At 45.3% G+C, this 25,889-nt stretch overlaps 1 protein-coding gene across 1 annotated transcript in view; it reads right to left on the bottom strand.

The window, feature by feature from the left end:
* LOC124613116 overlaps nucleotides 1-20,357 on the bottom strand; it is a 166,367-nt gene extending 146,010 nt beyond the window's left edge. Inside the window, exon 1 of the mRNA XM_047141727.1 lies at nucleotides 20,198-20,357. Coding sequence (XP_046997683.1) covers nucleotides 20,198-20,203 — 6 coding nt within the window. The 5' untranslated portion in view covers nucleotides 20,204-20,357. The remainder of the gene's footprint in view (nucleotides 1-20,197) is intronic.
* Between the last annotated feature and the right edge of the window lie 5,532 nt (nucleotides 20,358-25,889).

Raw genomic sequence — 25,889 nt, 5'->3', positions numbered from 1 at the left:
GCCGACCGTGGTGGTTGTGCGGTTCTAGGCGCTCCAGTCCGGAGCCGCGCTGCTGCTACGGTCGCAGGTTCGAATCCTGCCTCGGGCATGGATGTGTGTGATGTCCTTAGGTTAGTTAGGTTTAAGTAGTTCTAAGTTTAGGGGATTGATGACCTTAGCTGTTAAGTCCCATAGTGCTTAGAGCCATTTTTTTGTTGTAAGAAAAAATATAGGAGTTTATATTCGTTCCTGAAAAGTATGTTGGCAGATAACAGAGGTCGATTTAAACTGAGGGCACTGGTAGCAATGGGCCTCAGAAATGTGATGGGAAAGGACGAGAGTGATGAATTCGACAGAACACAAGTAATTCCGACAGTGGGAGAAAGTTTCGTGAATGACTGGAAAATGAAAATGCTTTGCCGTTTGACAAATTTTTTATGGCGAAGTTATGAGGCTGACAAAAGGGATTGCTTCAGCTTTTACTTAAATGCAACCCAGGGTTTAAATGTACAGGGTAGCTTATTCCGGTGAAGGACGGCAGCAACAGAGAACGTGTTTGCGAACGTTCTTGTTTTTATAATGAGCATGTGAGATGACCGGTACATATTCTGTAATCTGAGGTACTGGGGCGAGTTTCCAATACTCGTGCCATGTGGGATTACACCGCAATAGTTGGATGTTCGTCTGAACGAGGGATTACAGGAGTGTTCGCATAACTCTCGATCTTACACAAACGTAAATATTTTTCACAGTTGGCATTAATGTAAAACAAACGTAATAATTTACTGTAAGAAATACAATACATGTACTGAGCAATAATGGTGCAACACGTGAATTAAAAATGCTGCCTTTAAGAATGCGTATGAACAGCTGTTCAGTATTTCATCCATGAAGATACCACAATAAATTAAGGCCAAACAATTCAACTGCACATAGACATATATAATTAAAGTAAAAGTAAAGTATGGGGCACAAGCTCACGATCATGCTGTTGGCCTTCCTGCTAGTAAAGTGCAGTACACAGGGTGTAACAAAAAGAATCACCCGATTTAAAAAAAATCGTAATTTTATTTCAGATATATGCGTGAACAACGTACTGTTGGAAAGAGCATATTCTCGAGTTTTGCATGGTTCCCGCTAGGTAGCAGCAGTGTGCGCCCACTCCAGTTCTAGTAAAAACGGTGGCGGGACAACAGAAAGCGTTTTATGTTCTCCTACAGCAGAGAGCATTAGACGATGGCAGTAAAAATTCCAAGAAACAGGTTGTTTGTGTAAAGGCAAATCGCCAGACCGTCCCCGAGTGTCTGACACAGACATAATTTCGCACGGAGTCCGCAGAAATCCGTTCGCTGTGCAACTCGACAGCTCACCTTGCCATCGATGTCCATCTGGAGCGTGTTGCGTCGACGTTTTCATATGAAACCATACAAAATTCAGTTACAGCAAGCTGTTCGTGAAGGTGACAAACAACAACGTGTGGAGTTCTGTGATTTCGTTCTTGGCAAGATGGAGGATGACAGTTTCCTTCCACGCTTAATGTTTAGTGACGAGGCAACATTCCATTTAGATGGAAAGGTGAACTGTCATAATTGTGAGAATACGGGGTACGAACAACCACGTGAAGTTGTACAACATGAGAGGGACTGACTGAGGAAATTTAGAGAACCAGCATTTGAGGCTGACTGCAGTACAATTTTACTGCCGCCAACGTATATTTCGCGGAAAGACCACAAAGATAAGATAAGAGAGATTAGGGCTCGAACAGAGGCATATAAGCAGTCATTTTTCCCTCGTTCTGTTTGGGAATGGAACAGGGAGAGAAGATGCTAGTTGTGGTACGGCCACGCACCGTATGGTGGATTGCGGAGTATGTATGCAGATGTAGATGTAGATGTAATGTGTTCTATGCAGTTTCACTGGAAAAGTTCTATGTTCCGTTTTTCTTTGCTGAGAAAACTGTTAGAGGTAGAAGCACATATCTCGATATGCTTGAGAACTCGATTCGAATGACTTCGTTTACCAACAGGATGGGGCACGTTGGCATCTGGAAGTGCGGGAATTTTTAAATGAAAGGGTTACTGAACGTGGGACGGTCGCACTGGACCAAATGATTCAGCCTTGCATTACTGGCCTCCAAGGTCACCGAACCTGACTGTATTTGATTATTTCTTGTGCGGGTTTTTATAACTCTGGAGACACTGTTTACGTGCCTCCGTTACCAACAACAGTGAATGAGCTGAGACATCGCACGATAGCGACTGTGAAAGCTGTTAACTCAAGACAGGCTCGCTGCAGTGTGGGAACATTCTTGAATACCGCATTGAATATGCCGTGCTTCTCAATGGGGCATACTGAACACCTATGGAAAGGTTGTTATTGTTGTGGTCTTCAGTCCTGAGACTGGTTTGATGCAGCTCCCCATGCTACTCTATCCTGTGCAAGCTTCTACATCTCCCAGTACCTACTGCAGCCTACATCCTTCTGAATCTGCTTAATGTATTCATCTCTTGGTCTCCCTCTACGATTTTTACCCTCCACACTGCCCTGCAATACTAAATTGGTGATCCCTTGATGCCTCAGAACATGTCCTACCAACCGATCCCTTCTTCTAGTCAAGTTGTGCCATAAACTCCTCTTCTCCCCAATTCTATTCAGTGCCTCCTCATTAGCTATGTGATCTACCCATCTAATCTTCAACATTCTTCTGTAGCACTATGAAAAGGTACGAAAAAAAAAAAAACTTTTTGAATTTCTCGTTCATTAAAAGCAAAATTCATTGTATATGTTTATTAGTTTCAGAAATACAGAAGTGCCAAATAAATCGGAATCCTTTTTGATACACCCTGTATTTTCACCGCGGCAGAAGGAGGGGGAGGAAGGCAGCCCTGTCGATCCGGGACGCTTTTACAACCGGGGAGCATTCCCTGTACTCATTTGACAGTAGACTATGAGGACCTGGACCCTTTCTGAATGAACTGAAACAAGAGAGAGAAAAAGTTCCTGTCCATTTCTGAGATTGAACCCGGGGAGTCCAGGGCGAAAACCTAATGCTCCACCCGCTAGAGCACACAACATAACCAACAACCTTTACTATAGTATCAGCTACGTCCGGCAAAATGTGGAGAGGACTTTGCGTTTCTGTTACCAAGAGTCAATCGTTTACGTGGGGACACTAGTTGAAATTATACCCGCGGTGTTTTAACGCCTCGTCGTGCGGCGGCAGATAACGACAGTGACAGGTAGTGGACGAGCGCACTGGTGGCCCGGGAGCCGACGAAACGGCCGGGGGTACAGAGTTAATCGGTATTTCACGCCGCGTGGCAGTCGGCGCATGCGCAGTGCGCGATAAGCGATCGCTCGCGCCGGGCGGCTGACAGCTGACTGGCGCGGCCTGCTCCGTCGCGCCGAGTCGGACAGAGCGCGTTAATCAGCGACCGACCGGCCGTCGTGACGAAGTGAATAATAATCCCCGCGGAGAGCGAGGAAAAGCGAACAAAAATGCGCGCCGCGAGGAAGGGGTAAATAAAGACGGAGCGTCCGGCAGCGATGATGCGGCCTCTCGTCGATTTTTGGTGCCGTCATGGTAGCTGATTGCGAAGACAGTCCCCCCCCCCCCCCCCACCTCACCGCTCCAACCCCCCCTCCTCCCCCCCCCCCCACCAACCTCTTATCCCAGGACCGCGTGCTGTGCAGTGCTGACGGCATACCGAAGCGACTCCTAAAAACTAATTACGGGGGACTTTTCATCTCCTTATAGTCGCTTCGCTAATTACACACACCTTGAGCCAAATATGGTTCGGTCGGCAATTAACTGCACTTCGGAGATCGTTTCGCCGCGAATCCGTCCCGACAGAACTCCTTTTGGAGACGTTCAAGGAGTGATAAAAAGTGCTAGAATGCGTGGATAACGACACTGAAAAGAAATTACACCACATTTTGGAGCTGGTTTACAGTTTTAATTAAGCGAACATGTGGTAATACCATCTCAAAAAGAGTGAAGTAACATACTTATTGTTCGAAGAAGAAAAAAACAGAAGATCTTCTGTATCATAAACCTTATGCAAATGCTGTTCCGTTAAATGTTTCTGTACGTTCGTGAAACTCTCATTTACGTGCGTGAAAGTCGGCCTAGAACCCATCCTGAATACCGCGAAGCATGCTTTACGATACTTGTCCACTACCAGAAGTATTTTTCTCACTTGCTGCGCACGTATATTTCGGCTGTCAAAATTACAGTAACGTACTCACTTCTTTGAGTTCCGTAAGTTCATGATGTTTCCTATTTTCTTTTTTTATTAAACACAAGTGAATTCGACCATAATGTCTCCTTAGTGATTTATTTGATACAAAATCACCACCAATTAAGATGAGCTTCAAAGACACATACGAAAATTTCATTCGAAGTACGAAGGGCTGTGAGGCTAGTAAACAAATAGTACTTGCAGATCCCATGTACAGGTGAGAAAAACAGCTAGCTGGAAATGTGAATCTTGCAATTCTCTCTCTCGGTTAAGAGACATCTGTCAAGAGAATATATGGAAATGAAGTATGCAGAGATAATCTAGGAACGAGGAGCTTCTAGTCTATGACCTAGAGAATCTGTCTAACGAGGATCCACACATAGCAAGCAATTCCTAAACAAATATTCCTCACATACCGACTACCGAGTAAAATGCATGTACTTTGGTTCTTCTGCATGTTGCCACGGTCTTCAGTCAAATGAATAGTTCGATATAATGCTCCACACGATTATATCACACGCAACCACTCTGTATATCAGGAGCCACTGATATAGCTGTGGTGCCGTCTAAATTCTTTTTCTCAGGCATAAAGGAGAGAAAGAGTTTTTATTTATGATTGACATCAGGTGAATTCAGTTCACAGTCAGCTGAGAACTCCACCGCCAAGGAAGATACATCACCACGCTTTAAAATCATATTTACGTAGCATGCAACGTTCCTTACCAAAGAAAAAATTCTCAAAAAGCAGAGCATAAGCTACCAAGAATGTTGGGCACGGCAGATGAATATAAAAAATAAACAGAACAGTACTACCTTAATGTGGAGTAGTACCTGTCCTCTGCTGATGCGTTCGACACTAAACTAAGTATGATCAAACTCTCGAAATCATGTGACACGTATATAAGCGTTCTAGCTACTGAGTCTGAATAACAGAACAGCTTTCAGTTGAACTGCTCAATAAATTATGTTTCCTTCCCTTTTTTCAAACAGATAAATGGAGAATGATTCCTCGTAAGTCAACGTTTTCATTTATCATTTTTACTGTCCCCCTGGAAGCATTATGTAGGGAGCTAAAAGTTAACCATACATTCCCCCTGAAAAGCAGTTCTTGACATTATTTAATTGCGTTTCCTGGATATATCTGGCATATATTTTCCTTTCGTTTATCTGCCAGTTAAAATTTTTCACACATCCTTTGACATTCGTCCACATGTCATGCAACACTTTAATCATCCTTATTCCTTTACACACAGATACAACATTGCTAGGTGTTTCTCAAGTTAATATGGCGTTCTCTGCAGCCTGCTGTCACCAGTCTGACATGGTATGCATACACAGTATTTCCTATAGTTAATGTCTTGCTTATTTACCACACATTTGCAGCTGAAGTGCTTCATATCCGTATGAAGTAGTTGCAACACTCAACATCTTTTCTTGTAAGTGACTTCTTTGGGAGCAGTGTGGGTGAGTAAAAATGAAAAACCCCTCCCGCCGGAAGTTCGAGTCGTCCCTCGGGCATGGCTGTGTTTGTTGTCCTTAACATAAGTTAGTTTAAGTAGTGTGTAAGTATGGGGACCGATGATCTCAGCAGTTTGGCCCCTTAGGAATTCACACATATTCGACATTTTTGAAAATCATGAAAGTACTGAAGTTTAATTTTAGATCGTTCCTTTCACTGGAAAAGTATGTGTGACAGTTATGATATATACGTTACACACAAAAACATGCACTGAAGATGTGGTACTCCACGTAAAAATTCTTAACCAAAACCACACTTTCGTCGTCGAACTGACTTATCATTCTGTAGCGGTCAGGAGCAACATTGTTTGGATGTATATGTTCTCGATTTAATGTGTTGTACTGAACATTAGCATCTTGAAACCCATGTACTACTGAACATCGTGTTTTTAGCTTCACATCTTGAATATCATGTGCACTGAACACAGTGTTTTTAGTTTTCAGAGGCCCCTGCTCAAATCCGCGCTAAATTAATAAGAACTGGAGCGTATCACGAAATGTCATTTACTTAGCAGTTAAGGAAGTCATATGCAGTGTCAGCCGTACACCACACGATTTCACTGTTTCTAACTCTTCGAAAACAGCTGACTGGAGACCCGTTCGGTCTCTTCTAACAAACTGTACATGGATACTACGAGTACAACATAGTCTGGATAGGTGGCTAAGTGCATATAACAAATTCAAAAATATATGATTCAGTCCCCAGTTCGCCCTGAGATTTTTCCCTGTCACTGATCACTTATCTCACTTCTACCAATGACCTTCCAACGCGATGTATGGCAAGCTGCACAGCGATTAGCAGTCGACGCTAATTTATAGGTCCTCCTACAACTGTCTATGTGTCGGTCAGTTCAGTGGTCGAAGGAAGACGATATCACACCACATGAAATAGGCCGCTCCAAAGCTTCCATCGGGTAGCGGTCGGCTTTAGTTTGTATAATGTTTTATTACATTCTATCAATAAACATTGCTTTTGCTGAAGGGAAGTTTTGATGTTGCAACACTGTTATTCTGAGCTGCAAGATCTTTTTTTCCTGAATGTAATTCATTCAGTTAATATCCATTACGCGAAGATCACAAGCATTCTACTACACGAGCTAAACTACATTCTAATGCAATTGCCGTATCAACTAACACGTGTGTGGACACAAACAAATACTATGCTTAGAACCTTAAATCTATGGTAAGATTACCGGTATATCTTTAAATGTCATGCGGCTAAAAAGATTAACATACATTTATAAATTGCCACTTCATCCGCTGGGAACATAGTCTATAAACAGCAGGTGACTGTTATTCACATTTCACTAGACACAACTGTAAACAAGTATTTTGGATGCAAGCACGTAGTAGTTTCGAACGCACTGGGCTAATAGTAAAAAGCATTTGATCAAATATTATTTTTACACATTTCATGAGGAACTGTCGCCTTCAGCATTCTTTCCTGTAGGCATGAACTGCTGTTTCATATTTTGAGTATTTCTCCATTGAGAAAAGCGCAACATAATTTTTTACCACAGTTTCTCATGAATGTTTCCGTGACTGTACACGTTCATCAGTGCATAGCCCTATGTTTTACTGCAAATCATAATTAATGTTGAATAAAAATGCACATAGGTTAGGAACATAATCACCACTCACGGAACTCTTTCTTCGAAACCGTATTCTTAATAGCATGTGGGGTTGTTGATGTTTCCGAATAACAAAATGCGCTGTTAAGGTATAAGTTAATATAATGACTATAATCCTAACCTGCATGTATTTTTATCCAACTGCTCTTTCGATTTGCAGTAAAATAAACAGCAAATAACTTATGGCAGTGCCAAATAACGACAATAACTTTCAAACATCGATCACGAGGGTCGATCGTAGAAGACCACAGTGTGGTTTTATCGGTTTCGCTAAGTGATGACCGTCTTCAGACCACTGTTAATTCACGACGTTAGTTTAGAAAATCACAACAGATTCTGTTGCAGGTGCACGTCGCAGTATACTCTGACACTTGAATTTAACAGCGACCTGCAGACGGTAATTACTTGTCCAAACAGGTAACCTTATTCAGAATGAGATTTTCACTCTGCAGCGGAGTGTGCGCTGATATGAAACTTCCTGGCAGATTAAAACTGTGTGCCCGACCGAGACTCGAACTCGGGACCTTTGCCTTTCGCGGGCAAGTGCTCTACCAACTGAGCTACCGAAGCACGACTCACGCCCGGTACTCACAGCTTTACTTCTGCCAGTATCTCGTCTCCTACCTTCCAAACTTTACAGAAGCTCTTCTGCGAACCTTGCAGAACTAGCACTCCTGAAAGAAAGGATATAGCGGAGACATGGCTTAGCCACAGCCTGGGGGATGTTTCCAGAATGAGATTTTCACTCTGCAGCGGAGTGTGCGCTGATATGAAACTTCCTGGCAGATTAAAACTGTGTGCCCGACCGAGACTCGAACTCGGGACCTTTGCCTTTCGCGGGCAAGTGCTCTACCAACTGAGCTACCGAAGCACGACTCACGCCCGGTACTCACAGCTTTACTTCTGCCAGTATCTCGTCTCCTACCTTCCAAACTTTACAGAAGCTCTTCTGCGAACCTTGCAGAACTAGCACTCCTGAAAGAAAGGATATAGCGGAGACATGGCTTAGCCACAGCCTGGGGGATGTTTCCAGAATGAGATTTTCACTCTGCAGCGGAGTGTGCGCTGATATGAAACTTCCTGGCAGATTAAAACTGTGTGCCCGACCGAGACTCGAACTCGGGACCTTTGCCTTTCGCGGGCAAGTGCTCTACCAACTGAGCTACCGAAGCACGACTCACGCCCGGTACTCACAGCTTTACTTCTGCCAGTATCTCGTCTCCTACCTTCCAAACTTTACAGAAGCTCTTCTGCGAACCTTGCAGAACTAGCACTCCTGAAAGAAAGGATATAGCGGAGACATGGCTTAGCCACAGCCTGGGGGATGTTTCCAGAATGAGATTTTCACTCTGCAGCGGAGTGTGCGCTGATATGAAACTTCCTGGCAGATTAAAACTGTGTGCCCGACCGAGACTCGAACTCGGGACCTTTGCCTTTCGCGGGCAAGTGCTCTACCAACTGAGCTACCGAAGCACGACTCACGCCCGGTACTCACAGCTTTACTTCTGCCAGTATCTCGTCTCCTACCTTCCAAACTTTACAGAAGCTCTTCTGCGAACCTTGCAGAACTAGCACTCCTGAAAGAAAGGATATAGCGGAGACATGGCTTAGCCACAGCCTGGGGGATGTTTCCAGAATGAGATTTTCACTCTGCAGCGGAGTGTGCGCTGATATGAAACTTCCTGGCAGATTAAAACTGTGTGCCCGACCGAGACTCGAACTCGGGACCTTTGCCTTTCGCGGGCAAGTGCTCTACCAACTGAGCTACCGAAGCACGACTCACGCCCGGTACTCACAGCTTTACTTCTGCCAGTATCTCGTCTCCTACCTTCCAAACTTTACAGAAGCTCTTCTGCGAACCTTGCAGAACTAGCACTCCTGAAAGAAAGGATATAGCGGAGACATGGCTTAGCCACAGCCTGGGGGATGTTTCCAGAATGAGATTTTCACTCTGCAGCGGAGTGTGCGCTGATATGAAACTTCCTGGCAGATTAAAACTGTGTGCCCGACCGAGACTCGAACTCGGGACCTTTGCCTTTCGCGGGCAAGTGCTCTACCAACTGAGCTACCGAAGCACGACTCACGCCCGGTACTCACAGCTTTACTTCTGCCAGTATCTCGTCTCCTACCTTCCAAACTTTACAGAAGCTCTTCTGCGAACCTTGCAGAACTAGCACTCCTGAAAGAAAGGATATAGCGGAGACATGGCTTAGCCACAGCCTGGGGGATGTTTCCAGAATGAGATTTTCACTCTGCAGCGGAGTGTGCGCTGATATGAAACTTCCTGGCAGATTAAAACTGTGTGCCCGACCGAGACTCGAACTCGGGACCTTTGCCTTTCGCGGGCAAGTGCTCTACCAACTGAGCTACCGAAGCACGACTCACGCCCGGTACTCACAGCTTTACTTCTGCCAGTATCTCGTCTCCTACCTTCCAAACTTTACAGAAGCTCTTCTGCGAACCTTGCAGAACTAGCACTCCTGAAAGAAAGGATATAGCGGAGACATGGCTTAGCCACAGCCTGGGGGATGTTTCCAGAATGAGATTTTCACTCTGCAGCGGAGTGTGCGCTGATATGAAACTTCCTGGCAGATTAAAACTGTGTGCCCGACCGAGACTCGAACTCGGGACCTTTGCCTTTCGCGGGCAAGTGCTCTACCAACTGAGCTACCGAAGCACGACTCACGCCCGGTACTCACAGCTTTACTTCTGCCAGTATCTCGTCTCCTACCTTCCAAACTTTACAGAAGCTCTTCTGCGAACCTTGCAGAACTAGCACTCCTGAAAGAAAGGATATAGCGGAGACATGGCTTAGCCACAGCCTGGGGGATGTTTCCAGAATGAGATTTTTCACTCTGCAGCGGAGTGTGCGCTGATATGAAACTTCCTGGCAGATTAAAACTGTGTGCCCGACCGAGACTCGAACTCGGGACCTTTGCCTTTCGCGGGCAAGTGCTCTACCAACTGAGCTACCGAAGCACGACTCACGCCCGGTACTCACAGCTTTACTTCTGCCAGTATCTCGTCTCCTACCTTCCAAACTTTACAGAAGCTCTTCTGCGAACCTTGCAGAACTAGCACTCCTGAAAGAAAGGATATAGCGGAGACATGGCTTAGCCACAGCCTGGGGGATGTTTCCAGAATGAGATTTTCACTCTGCAGCGGAGTGTGCGCTGATATGAAACTTCCTGGCAGATTAAAACTGTGTGCCCGACCGAGACTCGAACTCGGGACCTTTGCCTTTCGCGGGCAAGTGCTCTACCAACTGAGCTACCGAAGCACGACTCACGCCCGGTACTCACAGCTTTACTTCTGCCAGTATCTCGTCTCCTACCTTCCAAACTTTACAGAAGCTCTTCTGCGAACCTTGCAGAACTAGCACTCCTGAAAGAAAGGATATAGCGGAGACATGGCTTAGCCACAGCCTGGGGGATGTTTCCAGAATGAGATTTTCACTCTGCAGCGGAGTGTGCGCTGATATGAAACTTCCTGGCAGATTAAAACTGTGTGCCCGACCGAGACTCGAACTCGGGACCTTTGCCTTTCGCGGGCAAGTGCTCTACCAACTGAGCTACCGAAGCACGACTCACGCCCGGTACTCACAGCTTTACTTCTGCCAGTATCTCGTCTCCTACCTTCCAAACTTTACAGAAGCTCTTCTGCGAACCTTGCAGAACTAGCACTCCTGAAAGAAAGGATATAGCGGAGACATGGCTTAGCCACAGCCTGGGGGATGTTTCCAGAATGAGATTTTCACTCTGCAGCGGAGTGTGCGCTGATATGAAACTTCCTGGCAGATTAAAACTGTGTGCCCGACCGAGACTCGAACTCGGGACCTTTGCCTTTCGCGGGCAAAGGTCCCGAGTTCGAGTCTCGGTCGGGCACACAGTTTTAATCTGCCAGGAAGTTTCATATCAGCGCACACTCCGCTGCAGAGTGAAAATCTCATTCTGGAAACATCCCCCAGGCTGTGGCTAAGCCATGTCTCCGCTATATCCTTTCTTTCAGGAGTGCTAGTTCTGCAAGGTTCGCAGAAGAGCTTCTGTAAAGTTTGGAAGGTAGGAGACGAGATACTGGCAGAAGTAAAGCTGTGAGTACCGGGCGTGAGTCGTGCTTCGGTAGCTCAGTTGGTAGAGCACTTGCCCGCGAAAGGCAAAGGTCCCGAGTTCGAGTCTCGGTCGGGCACACAGTTTTAATCTGCCAGGAAGTTTCATATCAGCGCACACTCCGCTGCAGAGTGAAAATCTCATTCTGGAAACATCCCCCAGGCTGTGGCTAAGCCATGTCTCCGCTATATCCTTTCTTTCAGGAGTGCTAGTTCTGCAAGGTTCGCAGAAGAGCTTCTGTAAAGTTTGGAAGGTAGGAGACGAGATACTGGCAGAAGTAAAGCTGTGAGTACCGGGCGTGAGTCGTGCTTCGGTAGCTCAGTTGGTAGAGCACTTGCCCGCGAAAGGCAAAGGTCCCGAGTTCGAGTCTCGGTCGGGCACACAGTTTTAATCTGCCAGGAAGTTTCATATCAGCGCACACTCCGCTGCAGAGTGAAAATCTCATTCTGGAAACATCCCCCAGGCTGTGGCTAAGCCATGTCTCCGCTATATCCTTTCTTTCAGGAGTGCTAGTTCTGCAAGGTTCGCAGAAGAGCTTCTGTAAAGTTTGGAAGGTAGGAGACGAGATACTGGCAGAAGTAAAGCTGTGAGTACCGGGCGTGAGTCGTGCTTCGGTAGCTCAGTTGGTAGAGCACTTGCCCGCGAAAGGCAAAGGTCCCGAGTTCGAGTCTCGGTCGGGCACACAGTTTTAATCTGCCAGGAAGTTTCATATCAGCGCACACTCCGCTGCAGAGTGAAAATCTCATTCTGGAAACATCCCCCAGGCTGTGGCTAAGCCATGTCTCCGCTATATCCTTTCTTTCAGGAGTGCTAGTTCTGCAAGGTTCGCAGAAGAGCTTCTGTAAAGTTTGGAAGGTAGGAGACGAGATACTGGCAGAAGTAAAGCTGTGAGTACCGGGCGTGAGTCGTGCTTCGGTAGCTCAGTTGGTAGAGCACTTGCCCGCGAAAGGCAAAGGTCCCGAGTTCGAGTCTCGGTCGGGCACACAGTTTTAATCTGCCAGGAAGTTTCATATCAGCGCACACTCCGCTGCAGAGTGAAAATCTCATTCTGGAAACATCCCCCAGGCTGTGGCTAAGCCATGTCTCCGCTATATCCTTTCTTTCAGGAGTGCTAGTTCTGCAAGGTTCGCAGAAGAGCTTCTGTAAAGTTTGGAAGGTAGGAGACGAGATACTGGCAGAAGTAAAGCTGTGAGTACCGGGCGTGAGTCGTGCTTCGGTAGCTCAGTTGGTAGAGCACTTGCCCGCGAAAGGCAAAGGTCCCGAGTTCGAGTCTCGGTCGGGCACACAGTTTTAATCTGCCAGGAAGTTTCATATCAGCGCACACTCCGCTGCAGAGTGAAAATCTCATTCTGGAAACATCCCCCAGGCTGTGGCTAAGCCATGTCTCCGCTATATCCTTTCTTTCAGGAGTGCTAGTTCTGCAAGGTTCGCAGAAGAGCTTCTGTAAAGTTTGGAAGGTAGGAGACGAGATACTGGCAGAAGTAAAGCTGTGAGTACCGGGCGTGAGTCGTGCTTCGGTAGCTCAGTTGGTAGAGCACTTGCCCGCGAAAGGCAAAGGTCCCGAGTTCGAGTCTCGGTCGGGCACACAGTTTTAATCTGCCAGGAAGTTTCATATCAGCGCACACTCCGCTGCAGAGTGAAAATCTCATTCTGGAAACATCCCCCAGGCTGTGGCTAAGCCATGTCTCCGCTATATCCTTTCTTTCAGGAGTGCTAGTTCTGCAAGGTTCGCAGAAGAGCTTCTGTAAAGTTTGGAAGGTAGGAGACGAGATACTGGCAGAAGTAAAGCTGTGAGTACCGGGCGTGAGTCGTGCTTCGGTAGCTCAGTTGGTAGAGCACTTGCCCGCGAAAGGCAAAGGTCCCGAGTTCGAGTCTCGGTCGGGCACACAGTTTTAATCTGCCAGGAAGTTTCATATCAGCGCACACTCCGCTGCAGAGTGAAAATCTCATTCTGGAAACATCCCCCAGGCTGTGGCTAAGCCATGTCTCCGCTATATCCTTTCTTTCAGGAGTGCTAGTTCTGCAAGGTTCGCAGAAGAGCTTCTGTAAAGTTTGGAAGGTAGGAGACGAGATACTGGCAGAAGTAAAGCTGTGAGTACCGGGCGTGAGTCGTGCTTCGGTAGCTCAGTTGGTAGAGCACTTGCCCGCGAAAGGCAAAGGTCCCGAGTTCGAGTCTCGGTCGGGCACACAGTTTTAATCTGCCAGGAAGTTTCATATCAGCGCACACTCCGCTGCAGAGTGAAAATCTCATTCTGGAAACATCCCCCAGGCTGTGGCTAAGCCATGTCTCCGCTATATCCTTTCTTTCAGGAGTGCTAGTTCTGCAAGGTTCGCAGAAGAGCTTCTGTAAAGTTTGGAAGGTAGGAGACGAGATACTGGCAGAAGTAAAGCTGTGAGTACCGGGCGTGAGTCGTGCTTCGGTAGCTCAGTTGGTAGAGCACTTGCCCGCGAAAGGCAAAGGTCCCGAGTTCGAGTCTCGGTCGGGCACACAGTTTTAATCTGCCAGGAAGTTTCATATCAGCGCACACTCCGCTGCAGAGTGAAAATCTCATTCTGGAAACATCCCCCAGGCTGTGGCTAAGCCATGTCTCCGCTATATCCTTTCTTTCAGGAGTGCTAGTTCTGCAAGGTTCGCAGAAGAGCTTCTGTAAAGTTTGGAAGGTAGGAGACGAGATACTGGCAGAAGTAAAGCTGTGAGTACCGGGCGTGAGTCGTGCTTCGGTAGCTCAGTTGGTAGAGCACTTGCCCGCGAAAGGCAAAGGTCCCGAGTTCGAGTCTCGGTCGGGCACACAGTTTTAATCTGCCAGGAAGTTTCATATCAGCGCACACTCCGCTGCAGAGTGAAAATCTCATTCTGGAAACATCCCCCAGGCTGTGGCTAAGCCATGTCTCCGCTATATCCTTTCTTTCAGGAGTGCTAGTTCTGCAAGGTTCGCAGAAGAGCTTCTGTAAAGTTTGGAAGGTAGGAGACGAGATACTGGCAGAAGTAAAGCTGTGAGTACCGGGCGTGAGTCGTGCTTCGGTAGCTCAGTTGGTAGAGCACTTGCCCGCGAAAGGCAAAGGTCCCGAGTTCGAGTCTCGGTCGGGCACACAGTTTTAATCTGCCAGGAAGTTTCATATCAGCGCACACTCCGCTGCAGAGTGAAAATCTCATTCTGGAAACATCCCCCAGGCTGTGGCTAAGCCATGTCTCCGCTATATCCTTTCTTTCAGGAGTGCTAGTTCTGCAAGGTTCGCAGAAGAGCTTCTGTAAAGTTTGGAAGGTAGGAGACGAGATACTGGCAGAAGTAAAGCTGTGAGTACCGGGCGTGAGTCGTGCTTCGGTAGCTCAGTTGGTAGAGCACTTGCCCGCGAAAGGCAAAGGTCCCGAGTTCGAGTCTCGGTCGGGCACACAGTTTTAATCTGCCAGGAAGTTTCAGGTAACCTTATTAATATCAGTAAGTTGAAGACTGACAGTAAAATGTTTTAATTCCTTACGTGGTATGAAGGCAAGAAATTTCAGTATTTTAATACCGGCATAACAAATAAGAACAACTTTTGTAACCGGTAATGATCAGACGTTTCCATATCTGGAAAAACAAAATAATAAATATATTACTCGCATGTAGCAATTTATTCCAAGAATTTACATAGACGCGCTGCACATCTACGTGTTTCAAATGGTTCAAATGGCTCTAAGTACTATGGGACGTAACATCTGAGGTCATCAGTCCCCTAGACTTAGAACTACTTAAACCTAACTAACCTAAGGACATCACACACATCCACGCCCGAGGCAGGATTCGAACCTGCGACCGAAGCAGCAGCGCGGTTCCGGACTGAAGCGCCTAGAACCGCTCGGTCACAGCGGCCGGCATCTATGTGTTTCCAACTGGGCAATTCTACAACATCACACAATACCGAAAAAAAGGGGGTTGACCTTTCATTCAAACTACAGAGGTTGAAGATAGTGGAGTATATGAATGGAACCTCGATTTTTTTCCTCCGTTTTCAAGTGTTTCTTTACTACGGAAAAGCCAGGAGTCTTTCTTCAATTTAATTCTCGTGCCACTAAAAATATGAGTGAAACAGATAATAGTGTCAGTGGTGTTGAGAAACAGCTGAAATATTTAAAACTGAAAAAAGCTAATTAGCCCAATGGAATCCCTGACCGATTCGATTCTCAATTTGCGACTGAGTTCCCTCCACTTTTAACCACAATATACGTGGATCCCTCGAAGAGAAAACCGTGTCCAGTAGTCGGAATAAAGCACAAGTCGCAACCGTCTACAAGAACGGTACATACGTCATCCACGAAACTGCCGTCCAATGACCTTGACATTTTTTTGCTGTATTGAATTCAGACTTAATGAGGTATCTCGAACAGGAGGACTCCTTCATGCCCAATAGATTCCGGAAACATCGGTCTCGTTAAACCCAACTCACACTTTCCTCAGATGACATACCGAAATCCATGGGTCAAGGTGCAGTCAGGTAGATGTATTACTTCTCTATTTTTGAAACGCATTTGACACAGTACCTTATCTACGTTTATTATCAAAAGTACGATCGTCTGACGTATCAGACGAAATTTGCACTGAGGGTTCAGTGGTAGGAAGAACACAGCAAGTTTTACTGGATGGAGAATCAACATCAGATATAAGGGTAACTTCGGATGTGGCCCAGGGAACGGTGTCGCTTTTCGTGTTGTATATTAATGAACCCTTGGACAATATTAACATAATTTTTTTCGGAAAATGAAGTACTGTCTAAAAGAAGTTGCGCAGATATTCAGTCAGATCTTGAGAAGATTTCCAAGGGGTGAAAATATTGGTAGCTTGCTTTACATGTTCAGAAATGTAAAACTGTCCACTTCACAAAACCATGCGACGTATTATCCTACACTACAATACAATGCGTCACAATTGGAGTCGGTCATTTCATACAAGTACCTAGATGTAACAGTTTGTAGCGATTTGAAATGGAACGATCAGGTAGCCTCAGTCGTACGTCAAACAGGTGTGAGACGGCGGTTCATTGGTAGAACACTAGCGGAACGCAATCTGTCTGCAAAGAACATGGCAAACGAAACATCCATACGAACCATCCTGAAGTATTGCCCAAGTGTTCGGGACCTGTACCAAATAGAACTGAACGAATATAAAGAAGAACAGCACGAGTCTAAGAAAAATAAGAGTATATCAGAGGTGCTGAAAGAAGTGAATTAGCAGACGCGATGCAAACTATCCCGCGGAAACCTACTTAGAAAGGTTTTAGAACCGACTTTACATGTTGAATCTAAGAATGCATAAACCCCTACATATCGCTCCCAAAGGGATCGCTAAGACAAGATTAAACGTCTCACAGTGCGCGCAGAGATCTTTAAACAATCATTTTTCCCAGGCTCCGTACGTGAATGAGAAGGGAGAAAGCCGAAATAACTGTTTCAATGGGACGTACCCTCTGCCACGCACTTTTAATTTGTAATGTATAGATGCAGATGTAGAACCGAACTAGAATACGTGCCCTGTTTAGAAATTCGTTGTCACATCTGCGCTGCATCTCTGCCCACGAGCAGCCCCGCGAACAGCTGAGCGGTCAAGAGCGCCACTTTCCGAACGGCGGAGAGGTCGGGAACTACGTGGTCAGCGCACGCTCTAATGATGGGTTTCGGCTCTGCTGGCCGCACTCAAAAGTCGCCTACAGATCTGAACACGCAGTCAACCCATTCTCACTGGAAGAAACACGCTTAGACTCCCATTCACATATTCTTATTCCCCGAAGAAGCAGTTTCTCATCGATCACTTCATTTCCCTCACCATTGGTATCCAAATTTCAATGAAGCCTGTGTTTCAACAAACACGTCGCCGCTATCAGAAGACTTGTACATTAATGAACCCTTGGACAATATTAACATAATTTTTTTTCGGAAAATCAAGTACTGTCTAAAAGAAGTTGCACAGATATTCAGTCAGATCTTGAGAAGATTTCCAAGGGGTGAAAATATTGGTAGCTTGCTTTACATGCTCAGAAATGAAAAACTGCCCACTTCACAAAACGATGCGACATATTATCCTACACTATAATACAATGCGTCACAATTGGAGTCGGTCATTTCATACATTCCTTACGTGGTATGAAGGCAAGAAATTTCTGTATTTTAATACCGGCATAAGAAATAAGAACAATTTTTGTAACCAGTAATGATCACACGTTTCTGATGTTGAAAAACAAAATTATCAATAGTATTACTCGTATGTAGCGATTTATTTCAATAATTTACATTGACGCGTTGCACATCTATGTGTTTCAAATGGCTCTAAGTAGTATGGGACTTCACATCTGAGGTCATCAGTCCCCTAGTCTTAGAGCTGCATAAACCTAACTAACCTAAGGACATCACACACATCCATGCCCGAGGCAGTATTCGAACCTGCGACCGCAGCAGCAGTGCGGATCCAGACTGAAGCGCCTAGAAGCCCCCCCCTCCCCCCCCCCTCCCCCACCACCACCACCAGCCCTCGCCTGTGGTGCGTCATCTTCGTGCCGACTATTTAGTGCAGTGTTCCCAGTGATTGTTAAGTGTTGTGCGTCTTTTCCGAAGTGTTGCGAACGGGCATCATGCTGTCGCCGGGTGTGATTTTTAAATCTCTTGCGAACAGAATCCAGACTGTCGCCGTGTTTTTTAATTGTCTGTCTACTATTTTCCCTGTCTGCTTCCTGTGTATTATATCATCATCGCCCACCGTTTGTTTTATGTTTCAACTTTCCACAATTTTCCGCCGTTTTACACTTTACGTCACCGTTTTATAGCCTGTTTTTATTGTTTTTTTATCTTATTATGTTTAAAAAAGGCTGAAGAGCGGCGTACTAAGCTGCTGCCAATAAAGGAAAAAAAAAACAGAAGACTGTAGTAACTAATAGACGGTGACTGGGGCAGCAGTTGTGTTTAATCTTGAGTATGTTGTTTTATCGTTCACTGTCGCCAAACACTGCCTACACCCAGTAAAATTTACACCTGATCCAACGATGAATGAAGGGCAACTCATCCGTTTCTGCCGCGCTTCAATACTGACCAGTTCAGTCCACATGACAAACTATTTCTTTCATGAGTTTGTGTTCCGAATAGGCAACAATACAAAATATCGATTTTTGATAAATAGTGAGACACCAAAAACAGAACGCCTGCTAGCACATTGTCTTCCGATGGAGATTCTCAGAGAAAAATGTACAGCCCAGAGCTTTCACATCACAATACATGCAAGTCCTAACTACGTGATGTTGCAAGTGGCTCGAAAATTTTTTCCGTATATACACACGTTACTGAATTACCGGCTGCCAAATGAGAATACCACACATCATGGGCTGTTCGATAGTTTTATAATTTACTATTTTCCTAAGATGATGGAAACGTCACAGAGAGATGTTACACAAACGGTGAAATACCTCCATTACGTACCCGTCAAAAAATTTCTTCGTAAAAAAGGGAAATATACAGGCTAATATCTCATTACGGATAATATTCAAGAACTGGAACCGAAATTACTATTACGCTTGCAACGTCAATAACTACTTCATTCATTTTCTTGACAAGCCTGAAAACGAAGCAAGTATCATACAACGGAAATTACCAGCATTAGTTTTTAACAAAATTATAGTAGGAATTCACAGTTTCTTTCGAAACCTCAAAGAGCTGACTCCTATAACAGGAATATCGTTAACAGTCAGTCAGTTTTAAAATATAGGTTAGGTTAGTGGTGTTTAACGTCCCGTCGACAACGAGGTCATTAGAGACGGAGCGCAAGCTCGGGTTAGGGAAGGATGGGGAAGGAAATCGGCCGTGCCCTTTCAAAGGAACCATCCCGGCATTTGCCTGAAACGATTTAGGGAAATCACGGAAAACCTAAATCGGGATGGCTGGAGACGGGATTGAACCGTCGTCCTCCCGAATGAGAGTCCAGTGTGTTAACCACTGCGCCACCTCGCTCGGTTTTAAAATATATGTATGCTGATAAAATAAACTACAAGAAATTATTCCAGTATCCTGTTGTTATGACAATTTCGATTTAGCACGTTGCTGGATTATTTGGTTCCGCTTGTGCAAAACACGTGCTTGCTGCATAACAAAATTTTTCTTACAACTAAGTAACATGGCATTGGAACTGGTTTTCTTTAAAAAACTTGAATTTCCTCTAACAGCTCATAGAGTTTCTAACAGTTCTGTTGCTTCAAATGACGACAAAAAAAATAATTTCGCGGAGTCATAACATTGAATGTTGGTATATACACAGTGCTTATAGCTTCAAGATAGTAAATAACTAAACTACCGGAGTAACATTAATTAGCGAAAACATTCTGCGCGGCGTCCGTTTTCACTTTCATCTCCCGATAGAGATCCAGTAGTACAGAGCACCGCCACGCCACAGTAGCTACGAGCATTGATCACGCTAAATTAGACCTGAAGTATGATTTTACGGTATAACATTCCAGACGGGAAAGGCGTTTTATAAACACTTATGAACGGACTAACATCTGACAACGTTACAACGGTTGCAAATATTTTTTGTTTTCAGATTCATGTGGATGGTGTATCCATTTATAAAAAATTATGTATTTAGCACAACCTTTCTTTCAAAAAAGTAGGATAGAGAAATTGCTTCCTATCGACAAAATGGTTCTTAATCTAGTATATGAGAAAAACAAATATTGCACCCGCGCCGGGCAACAGCTACTTGATTCTCACCTTCATATGTCATTCCACGACTAGCTCAAGTCGCCGCATGCGGATCCCACTCGCATACGCAGACCGGGGGGAGCCCAGCATACACTGTGTGGCACAGGCAGCAGAGTCCGACGCACCGACCGGCGGGCACCACAGACAGAACACACGATGTTACCGCCCTGACGGCTGGGCGCCTACTGAAGCATCGGCCCGCATCCTCGCGCGGCGTGGGACGCGTCTCCCGGCTAGGACGCCCCTGGTGGTCAACCAGGCAACTACTTGCTGTGCGTGGGCGCTGTTGTAACACGCACTGGAACGCTGCGTGAGCAGGGTCTCCCCTAACCTGGTATCGCCGTTAAAAATCCGGACCAGGTGGCGCAGGTGGTAGTCACTGGACACGTATCCCGCGTGGGTGAGATACAATTCCTTGCCACTCAGCTGTATTTAGGTTCTAATGGGGTTCCCTAAATCGTTCCACACGAATATCGACCTCGATCAAATTAGTGGGCAATCTCATTCCCTCCTCTTCCCCTTCTCCACATCACCCCATCATCCCGTAACAACCGCCACGCTACCCACCCGTGCTCCTCTTGTGCAACTCTGGACCACATTAAGAGGACTAAACAGTTTTCTGCTTAGGACACTTGTTTATTGTTCCACTACGCACATGGATGTTTCACATCGTCATCCTAATATTGAAGTACGTAGTTACGGCCTCGATATTCGTGCAAACCTCAGATGCCTTTTTACAGCAGCTGACCAAGCGGAGAATAGGTTATGTTTCGACTTTTGATGGTGCTAAAAATGTGTTTTTCTTGAGTTAGTAGTGTGTTTTACATAAAACATGTATTATATGTGACTAGAGTCGTAAATTTACCGTAGCCTACCATATAACACAAAATCCCCAAGATTGGCAAAGTTCTGCAGATGTTCGAAAGATAGCGCGTACTTCAATGCGAGATGCTTTTAATAATTTCCACAACGAAACTCTCGGAATCTAGCAGAAAACCCAAAGACATTCTGGTCACACATAAAGCACACCAGCGGCAAGATCCAAACAATACCTTAACTGCGCGATAACGGCGGTGAAGTCACTGATGACAGTGCCACTAAAGCAGAGTTATTAAACACGATTTGTTATTGGCCCTCTATTGTTATCTATATTAACGACGTAGGAGACAATCTGAGTAGCCCTATTAGAGTGCTTGCAAATGATGCTGTCATTTACCGTCTTGTAAAGTCATCAGATGACCAAAACGAATTGCAAAAGGATTTAGACAACATAAGTGCATGGTGCGAAACGTGGCAATTGACCCTGAATAAAGTGAAGTTATTCACACGAGTACTAAAAGAAATCCGCTAAATTTCGATTACGCGATAAGTCACACAAACCTTAAGGCTGTAAATTCAACTAAATACTTAGGGACTACGATTACGAATAACCTAAATTGGAACGATCACGTAGATAACGTTGTGGGTAAAGCAAACCAAAGACTGCGATTCATTGACAGAACACTTAGAAGGTGCAACAGGTCCACTAAAGAGACTGCTTACCCCACACATATCCGCCCTATTCTGGAGTATTGTTGTGCGGTGTGAGATCCGCATTAGATGGGACTGACGGATGACATTGAAAAAGTACAAAGAAAGAAGGCTCTTTTTGTATTATCGCGAAATAGGGGAGATAGTGCCACAGACATGATAAATGAATTGGAGTGGCAATCATTAAAACAAAGGCGTTTTTATTTGCAACGGGATCTCCTCATGGAATTTCAATCACCATTTTTCTCCTGTGATTGCGAAAACATTTTGTTGGCACTCACATATATAGGGAGAAATGATCATTATGATAAAATAAGAGAAATCAGGGCTCGTGCAGAAAAATTTATGTGCTCGTTTTTCCCGCGCGCCGTTCGAGACTGGAACGGTAGAGAGACAGCTTGAAGATCGTCATTGAACCCTCTGCCAGGCACTTTGTTGTGAATAGCAGAGTAATGACATAGATGTAGATGTGGAAGCAAGTTTACACTACTATAGTTTCCCAGGTTGCATTTGTCAGTTAAGATCGTAGCCACGTTACCTGCACGTTAAGTGTGTTGCATACCTATCGGGCGTTAGATCATTTCCATCGCTCTGTCTCCATATGTGATCAGTGTCTTACTAGATTCTTCTGGAAACCGGAAGTGGTGAGCCGTCTAGAAACTGAGTGAGACTGAATAAAGGACCATGTAACCTAAGGATTATTTTCTTCTAAAAAAACTATCCTCCTGTCAGTTACATAATACAAGTTTTATTCGAAAATTATTCATTTGTAATGTGAAACAAAATGGTTCAAATGGTTCTGAGCACTATGGGACTTAACATCTATGGTCATCAGTCCCCTAGAACTCAGAACTACTTAAACCTAACCAACCTAAGGACAGCACACAACACCCAGTCATCACGAGGCAGAGAAAATCCCTGACCCCGTAATGTGAAACAGAGGGATATTGTAGTAAAAATTAAAACGAATCATTTTAATAATTTTGTCCTAGAACATGCAATTTCTGGAAAAAAGGTAAAATTAAAAAAGAACATAAACCAGAAACGTATCAAACATCGCTTCAGTACTTCATCAGGCTTACAGGAAATTATTGGCTTTTTGATGAAGAACGTTCTGTTGAGAACATAATATCAACGATAATTATATAGATTTTTTATACTCGTGTATATAAACTACTTGCATAAAAAATAATTGCTTTGATTACAAAAAAACGCAGAAGTTACGTGATCATCTAACTTTTATTACTTACAAAATGGGATTTATATTTTGTAAGGATGTATAACACACAACTGAGTAACATGAACCATTTGCGACTCGAAAGATGTCAAAAACAAAAAAAGACAAAACGAAGAGAAGCCCTCGGCTCCCAGTTTCTTTCTCACACGTCCACTTATGTTTCCTTCGTTACCAGAGCTGCTAGTATTACCGGTATTCGTATCATTTACTACGTCATTTATGTATTGTACCAGAACTACCGAACCGTAGTTCTGGTAGAACGCAGCTCTAAACGCAGTTGTGTGAATTGTCTTTTAATACCTTCAGTTTCAGTAATATGCGGTCGTCTCGCTATGAAAAGGTCCACTATTAATCACATATTGTAGCATCTATCGATGTGGCAATCCACACCATATCTAACGCATCTAGAATCGGGCGCTGCTATTTCATTCAAGTAAACTGAACAAAATTACAGGTCGTTGCTGCTGTTTAGAGCTACTTTAAGAGAAATAACCACATGAGACAAATAGTAGGAAAAGCGGATGCCAGATTGTAGTTCACAGGAAGAATCTTAAGGAAATGTAGCTCATCCACGAAAAAAGTGGTTTAAAGGCTCTTTTTCGACCATATATTGAGTATTGTTCATCAATCTCAGACGCTTTTCAAGTAGGACTGATAGAAGAGATGAAGAAGATCCAACGAAGAGTGGAGCGTCTCTACACGGGAGCGTTTCGGAGATGTTCAACAAACTTCAGTAGCAGACACTACAAGAGAAGCGTCGCGCATCACGGAGAAGTTTGCTACCGTAATTTCGATGAAGTACGTTCCGGGAAGATCCAGGGAAATAATCAAGACGAGAAAATTCGAGAAATTAGAGCCAATAAAGACGCATACCGACAATCATTCTTCCCTCGCGCCATTCGCGATTGGAACAGGGAAGGGTGGATTAGTTGGTGGTACCAGACGTATTCTCCGCCACACACCGTCAGGTGGCTTGCAGAGTATTGATGTAGATGTACGCGGTCAACATTCTGTCTCACATAACACACAGAAGTGCCAAAGTAAATGGTACATCTATCAAATATCTTGTAGGAGCCCATGCGCATCAAGAAGTGTCGCAGAAGAAAGTGGCATGAACTCGACTAATATATGAAGTAGTGTTGGAGGGAATTGACACCATGAATCCTGCAGGGCTGTCCAAAACCCCTAAGAGTACGAGGCTGTGGAGATCTCTCCTGAACAGCACGTTGCAAGGCGTCCCAGATATGTTCAATAATGTTCATGTCTGGAGAGTTTGGTGGCCAGCGGAAGTGTTTAAACTCCGAAGAGTGTTCCTGGAGCTACTCTGTATCAATTCTGGACGAGTGGGGTGTCGCAATGTCCTGCTGGAACTGCCCAAGTCCTTCGGAATGCACAATGGACATGAATGGATGCAGGTGATCATACAGGATGCTTACGTACGTGTCTCCTGTCAGAGTCGTATCTAGACGTGTCAGGGGTCCCATATCACTCCAATTTCATACGCCACTCACCATTTCAGAGCCTCCAGCAGCTTGAACAGTCCCCTCTGACGTGCAGCGTCCATGGATTCATGAGGTTGTCTCCATACCCCTACCCGTCCATCCGGTCGATACAATTTGAAACGAGACTCGCCCGACCAAGCACCACGTTTCCAGTCATCTACAGTCCAATGTCGGCCCAGACGACGCGTAAAGCTTTGTGTCGTGCAGTCATCAAGGGTACAGGAGTGGGCTTTCGGCTCCGAGAGCCCATATGGATAATGTTTCGTTGAATGGTTCGCAGTGACACTTGTTGATGGCCCAGCATTGAAATCTGCAACAATTTGCGGGGTTGCACTTCTGTCACAGTCTGTCTTCAGTCGTCATTTGTTTCCTCGTCGTCATTCCCAGAACGATATGTAGCCTCAAAGTTTACTGCCTTCTGTTCTTGTTTTTTTTTTTTTTTTCTTTTTTTCAATTTCCTATTGAGTTGTTCAACATTCGAAATCCATTAGCAACTGTGGCGTTTGTATGTCAAATTCTTTAAGAGGCGTCAGAGAACTCATCAACGGAGAGTGTTTGTTGTTCGAGTGCGGCGCACGTAACCCTAGACTGACCCTCCGCCCGTTTAAAGCACTTCTCACACAACAAACCGCTCCAGAGTGAGCCGTCCGCAGGAGGGGCCGGCGTGTTTGTCTTTCCCATAGCCGCATCTTGTGTACAGTGGCCGCTGGACGGTGAATACCTGCGCTGTGTGGCTCTGACGTACAGCCTGCGCCTTTGTCCGCGGCGGGGGCCCGGCCGCCTCCACAGCCATTTGGCACTTCCCGCGCGCCTGTTTGCCCGAGTTGGCAGTTCCCTGGGAAGTAGCGCCGACCTAATGGTGCGTGTGGCCACCGCTCCGAGGGAGCGCGTGTTTGTCAAGGAGCAGATAGAGTTCGGTCGTCGAGAAGCCATCAGCGAAGTGGGGCACGTCGAACGCCCAGGATTTAAGAGCCTTAACTCGGGGGCTTCCCACCTGCCGAAGAATGCCACGCCACGCGCGCGTACGGGATTGAGCCATTAGGCCGCCGCGTCAGCGAGATAACGGTGACTGTCTGCGTTCTGCGTGACGCAGTCTGAAATTCCGTTGAAAAGTGTCTACTAGGGCACACTTATATGTGGCACCCGAATATTGTAATGCCACTAATGTAAACTGAAATGAAACTATTACATTGTAAACGATGTATGTCTCTGATGGGCTCTATAAAGAGGATCGCTGACTTTGCACGAACGCAGAACGAAAGGTACTGCTTCTCAGATTGCAGTGTAGCAGTAAGAGAGCGCTTGGTTCACAGCTGTGAGTGTGTATCGGTCTGTGAGCGAAAGAGGATACCGTACGCAGTTTTTGTGGTGTGCTCTATAAAGCCACCGAGTGTTAGATTATAATGTAGGAATTTTCTCATACCAATGGTTT

This window comes from Schistocerca americana, chromosome 4, assembly GCF_021461395.2.
Source record: "Schistocerca americana isolate TAMUIC-IGC-003095 chromosome 4, iqSchAmer2.1, whole genome shotgun sequence".
NCBI classification, from domain to species: domain Eukaryota; kingdom Metazoa; phylum Arthropoda; class Insecta; order Orthoptera; family Acrididae; genus Schistocerca; species Schistocerca americana.
This window is presented reverse-complemented; position numbering and strand designations above follow the sequence as displayed.